General features: G+C 55.2%; 1 protein-coding gene across 1 annotated transcript in view; it reads right to left on the reverse strand.

Moving 5' to 3' along the window:
* Nucleotides 1-5,632, reverse strand: part of SLC16A2 (solute carrier family 16 member 2) — a 100,285-nt gene extending 94,653 nt beyond the window's left edge. Inside the window, exon 1 of the mRNA XM_064363002.1 lies at nt 4,508-5,632. Within this exon, the coding sequence (XP_064219072.1) occupies nt 4,508-5,126 (619 nt within the window). The 5' untranslated portion in view covers nt 5,127-5,632. The remainder of the gene's footprint in view (nt 1-4,507) is intronic.
* Nucleotides 5,633-6,134: the final 502 nt, after the last annotated feature.

Below are 6,134 nucleotides of genomic sequence, written 5' to 3' on the forward strand. Positions count from 1 at the left end.
ACTGCCAGCTTTGTAGTGTCCAGATTTGGCCCTAGGTCTTGCTTTTTAGACTTAGAATGAGCATTTGAGGCCACTAGACAGTAAGCGAGGCATCCAGCGTCAACCAGCTACCCCAGCTCAAACAACCATTCTTCCTCTTGGCCTACAAATGCCCCAACTTCTTATTCTCATCCCTTTCGGTATGAGAATAAGAGGTTGGGGCATTTGGAGGCATGGTTATAGTTCAAGATCCAGTTTGGTTGAGAAGGAGGCAGGGGAATGACCTAAGAGATGCCTGGCCAATGGCTCTGTGGCTTGAAGTGCCACAGCAGGCGCTAAGCCAACCTGATTTAGCTCTGCTGGACAGTAGTCAAGAGCCTTCAGCTGAAGTCAAGAGATTGGCAGATTTGCTCAAAATATACTTTGCTCCCAAAGTCAGAAATTTAGTGTTATAGTCCAGTGAGGCACTGAACTAAGCAATGATAACCCCTAAGGTGGGAAGAAGAAAGACAGCCTACCCTGCCTGGCCCCATCCATCCTTGGGACTCTTGGTTCACCCAAAGGCAGAGTGTATCATTCTTCCTCATACCTAGAAAATTCTGTTTCCATCAGAGTGGACCATCGACCTGAACTATCTTGTGCCTAGTACTGAACTTTCCTGACCATTGTCCCTTTCTCCGGTGATGAGAGCCTCAGCCTTTGACCCCCGCTTGGAAGCTTACAAGGGCCATGCTTATAAATTGCCCAATAAAAAATGCCTTTCATATTTTATGGCTCAGTGCTGGACTGGCAGTCAAGTTTTACTCTGGAGTACTTTTAAAAACACTTAAGTATAGAGCCAATGTTAACAACTCTGGCTTGTTCTGCCTTGTCCTCTGAACTCCCAACCCTAACCCTATTACAGCTCCAATTCACTTAGGGTCCCAGTAGTGAGCTAGGGCCTACGACCAATGCCATCTTGCTTCTCTTTCCCCTTTTTTTTTCCAGAAGGCTCCCCTACCACCGCAGGAAGCTATGCTGAGCCTCTACTTACCACAGAATTGCCTGTCTGCTGTTTGCTCTGGGTTGGGGAACTCCCAAATTTCCCATAATCTTGGCGAGAAATACAGGCTCATGTCCCTCATGATCTTTTTCCTTTTTCACTAAACCGGACTTCAATCACTTGCCTCCCTCTCAGGAACCTTTTGCCTGCCAAGCCACCCAAGTCCAGGACAGAGGGAAAGTTGGCTTTCCTTCAAAACAGGTGAAGAGAGGGGACAAGATATACAGCTGGTGACACCACAGAACTGTATACATCAAAGGGTCCACAAAAACTGAACATTGCATGCTCTAGCCAGGCCTGAATCCCATTTCCCTTCTAACTCCTGTGGCTTTTTCCATACCCAGAGTTACTCTGATGTGGAGCTGTCCCTCAAACATCAAAACTACCTTTCTTCTCAGCTACTTGGGAGGCTGAGGCACTAGGATTGCTGGAGACCAGGAGTTTGAGACCAGCCTGGGCAACATAGCAAGAGTCAGTTTTTTAAAAAAAGTGACAAATAAAAGTAGCTGGGTGTAGTGGCACATGCCTGTAGTTCTGGCTACTTGAGAGGCTGAGGTGGGAGGATCGCTTGGACCCAGGAGTTTGAGGGTGTAGTGAAATATGACTGCAACTGTACTCCAGTCTGGGCAACAGGGCAAGATCCCATCTCTTAAAATAAAGTATAAAAAACTACCTTTCTTCAGGGCTTCCTCACAACAGTCCCAATCATCTGCAGAACCTTCCACCCATGAAGCCAATCAACACAGCTTTAGGTCTGTGAAGATATTAGGCCTAGTCAAAGAGAATTTGGGTTGCGAGGTTCCTCTAAAGACTAAATTCATAGACTTTTAGAGATGGAAGTCATGTCAGACATTAATAAAATTGGACAATGCGCCCAATTCCTTGAGTGTGAGGGTGTATGTTCTGTGTCTCCCAGAATGGCTATTGGACAAATACTGGCTGATAAAAATGATAGCAGACTTCTATTAGCTTCTTCTATCCTTTTGAGACACCAGGGCTGTGGCACAGGTGGCTGGGAAATTTTGAGTAAATGGCAAAAATTGTCTGCAGGCAAAGACACATTCAGAATCTTAGGATCTGAATGGTTGCTTGGGAAAGCTGAAGGGCTTAAGAAAGGTAGTACTGAGGATGAGATTTTCTAGGAGCTCCAGAATGTGTTAGGGTGTTACTGACTTTTCCAAAATAAAAACTGAGGTGTCCCTGAGAGCCTCTAGTACCAAAAATAACATCACTGAGTTCAAGATACACCACAGCAAGAACCCAAGCCAAAGTATTCTGAGACCCTAGGGACATACCAAATTCCTTTCTGTTTCTTCCTGACCTATACTCACTATAATTTAAACTAGTGACCTCAGCCCCTCAGTGGACCTGGTCTGTGTCAGAGTATACACTAGCCACACCTCTGCATAGCCCACTGCACCCCCACCGCCACCCCCCACCCTCTAGCTGCACTGTGAGGTCTTGACCGGAAAGTCCCAGCCAGCCCTCCCCCTGAGTCCACTATGATCACCTACTTTGAAGTCTGTTCCCCAGCAGTGAGCCTCTTCCTGGTAAAATAGTGGTTTTTCCAAGTTTTATTATACACTCTTAAGATCACAGCTCTAGGCCTCCTCACACCACATAAATGCCAGGGCCTAGCTTCAGCCTAGCCTCTACTGTTTCTCATCAAGTTTCACTCAGACTTTGCCACTCACTGATCCTGAAGGCCAACAGCCTGCCTTCAACCACAGGGCAATGCTTAGCAGGTGCCCTTGGAGGTAACCTAGGCAACAGCATGAGGCCCTACACTGCCTGCCTTCCCAAAAGCCCCTGAACCGCATCAAAGCAGGGAAAAAGGTGGTCCCAGGGGTGAGTGTGGCAGCCACCTTCCCCCTAGAAATTGCTCTGCACAGTCCTGGGACCCCTCCACTCCAGCATCACAGTGGGCCTGGGTAGTCGAGAGACTTCCTTTGACAGCCACTGACGCACACTTGAACTATCTTCAATGGGGCCTGCACATTGCTGCTGTGCCAATGCATCACAAGGTCTGAGGCACCAAGATCCCCCAAAGCCCGTTCTGCCAGGGAAGCCCAGCAAAGCTGCAAACTAAAACCACAAGTCCTCGGTTGAAACGGGTGGGAGAGGGCCCAGGAAATCCACAGGTGAACATAGAATTCAAGGTTTCTATGTTCACTTAATAATTCCCAGGTCCTCTCAAATGGCAGCAGAAATATGTCGGGGTTGGTGAGAGGATGGAACCCCTCAGTCCCAGGGCAACACTACAAAAAGCCACATATTCTGAGTTGTGAACTTGGGGCTGGTGGCAAGAGTGGAGCTGATCTGAGGAGCCACGAGAGGGAGCAAGCCTTGCCAGAGAGGGCGCATCCCAATCCCGCCCCCTCTTTTCCCCGTCTTCGTCAGAGTCCCCTCACCAGAACTGCTGAGGGATTTCGCCAGTGGCTTTGCTGGAAAAGCGAGATGGTTTCTCTGACTTCTCCCAGCTCACAGGCGACCTCAATGCAAAGAGCGCACACGCCTGGGGTCTTTCGACCACTGGCATGGAGAGCGACGGCTATGCCCCCCAACCCTGTCTGAGATCAATTAAACCCCAAGCGAAAGCGAGAGTGGCGGGGCCGGCATTCAGGCTGTAGGCCAAACGAGGCACCCCACCAGTTGCGGAGACGCGCGGGGTGCCGGGGAAGGCAGGGCTGAGGTTGGGGGCGGTGCGGAGTGAGCAGCAGGGCCCAGCCTGCCAACCGCCTCATGCCTCTCTGGCAGGAGACTGCGGAGACCGCCTCCCTGCCCGCTTTGGGGCTTGGCTCACAGGGCACGGAGATCCGTTCCCTCCCGCGGGGCGGCGGAGGACTGCCCGGCCCGGCTGGGCCGTAACGGCGGCAGCCAGAGAGGCTCTCAAACCCCGACTCAACTCCCTCCCTCCCTTTCTCTCCTGCAGACACAAACGCCTGCAATGTGTTTGACTCTTCACTGATAGTCGCCAGTATTCCTAAAATGTTTTTGACAGAAAACACCTTCGCTCCCCCTAAGGAACCGGGGCTGCTGCGGGGATTCCCGGTACCGTGCTTCTCTCAGAGCCCGCCCCGCCTCTCAACTCTCTCCTCTCCTCTCCTCAGGACTTTCCCCACCTCCAAAAAAAAAAAAAAAAAAGTCCTGCAAATATTTTTCCCCAGCACACACGGGCAAAATACCTTAAACCCGAAAGGTGTATCTGGATTTGTCGAAGGGCAAAAACGTCCACTGCTTGCCGAAGATCAATGAATGTCCCAGTTCTTACCCCCAGGACGCCTTGCACCTAGTCTCCCCAGTCAAGGCTGCCCAGAGCCCCGCAACCCGCACCCTAGCAGAGCCATGAAAAGGGGGCAAGGAGCAAGGGGAGGAGTCGGAGCCGCCCGTTGGAGGGGAGCCTCGAACGGGGAGGTATGGGGTCGGTGGCAGCGGGAGCGGACACCCTTGCCCAAAATGCCAGGTGAGGCGTGAGGGGCCACTCACCTGCTTGGAACTCCACTTGGCGATTTTTTTCTTTTTCCTCCTCTAGCAGCATGGAGTAGAGGATCCCGACAGAGTTATGGATGCCGAAGATGGAGCCGTTGCACCAGGTGGCAGCGAACACCACCACCCAGCCGAAGCCACCTTCGGGAGGCTGGAAACCGCGCGCGGTGCCGCGGGTCTCTACTGCAGGCGTGGGCTCGGGTTCGTGCACCCGCTCGGACTCAAACTCCAGCTCCGGCAGGGGTGCGGGGTCGGGTAAGGGCTGGGGCTCCGGCTGGGGATCGGGCGGGGGCACCGGCACGGGCTCAGGCTCCGGCTCAGGCTCCGGCTCTGGGCTACCCACCGGCTCCTGCCGTTCCTGGTCTGCCTCCTGCCAGGGCCCCTTTGCTTCCTCACCCGCCCGGCTTTGCAGCGCCATCGCGGCCCGGGGACTGTGGCTGCTTGGGCCGGAGGAGCCGCTGTGTGACTGGTACTTGTTTCTGCTGCTGCAGCTGCTGCTGCTGCCGCTGCCTCCTCCTCCAGGCTCCGCGTCCCAGCTGGCCAGCCCGTCCCGCGACAGACGGTCCCTCGAGCCCTCTCCTCCTCCGCCCACGTCTACCCCCCCTCCTCCTCTCCCCATGTCATCTCTCTCTCCTCCCCCTCCTCCACACCCCCACCTCTTCCTCCCTCAACTGGCAGCCGCTACAGCCTCGCTCTTCTCCCCAGCCCTTCCTCCTCCTTTTACTCGCCTACCTACTCCAGCCGTCACTGCCTCCCCCAACTCCCTTTCCAAACTACTGAACCCTGTTCTTGTCCGGATGCCCGTTAGAGGGAAAGTTACAATGGAAAAAAGAGAGCACAAACTATCCTGTTCTCCCGCCCTCTCTTCCCCGCAGGCTCTAGAACCGACATTGATCAACTCCGAGCCTCGGAAAGAGCCCTCCTGTTCTCTGCTCCCATTCCCTCCTTCCTCACAAGCAGCCTGCAACTGAGGTGGCTCCCGGGACCCTAGGACGAGATCTGGCCCGCGAGGAACCCCACCCTGCCCTTAGGAGCTCACATGTCCCCCCTTGAACTTGAGGAGGACGACCTGAGGGGACAGCCTGGGCCTCGGACAGCGGGTGGACACAGTCTTCTCGAGCCCGAGGACTTGGCCCCCCTCGGTCCTGGGCACCCCCGGGAGTCTCCTCCGCCCCCGCCCTTCCCGGCAAATCCCTGGCGGCCGGGGAGGGGAGGAGGCGGCCAGGCAGCGAGGCCCGCCCCTCCGGGCAGTCAATCAGGGCTTTGTTTGCGCCAACCTGGAGCCCAGAGGAGCCGCAGAGGGCCGGGTCTGGGCCGGGCCAGGGCCGAGTCTGGGCCAGGGGGCCGGGCCAGGAAGGGAGGGAGGTGCAGTGACACCAGTGGGAGCCGGGCCCAGGCCCAGTCGGGAGCCCGAGCTCAGTTCAAGCTCCTCCCGGCTCTCTGTCCCGGACTGGAGAGGGACGAGTTGGAGCCGGGTCCAGCCGCCAGTTTGGGCTTGGGCTGCCCCGCCCCGCTATCTCGGCTGGGCTGATCTCTCCGGTCTCGGCCGCGGCTTTTCAGGTGCTCGAGACTCAGCGGAGCTGCAATCGGACTGATGCCTTCCCAGCACCCACCGCCCCCTTCCGCC

The sequence above is a fragment of the Aotus nancymaae genome, unplaced genomic scaffold (genome assembly GCF_030222135.1).
Source record: "Aotus nancymaae isolate 86718 unplaced genomic scaffold, 86718_ANA_hifiasm-v0.15.2.pri h1tg000004l, whole genome shotgun sequence".
NCBI lineage: Eukaryota > Metazoa > Chordata > Mammalia > Primates > Aotidae > Aotus > Aotus nancymaae.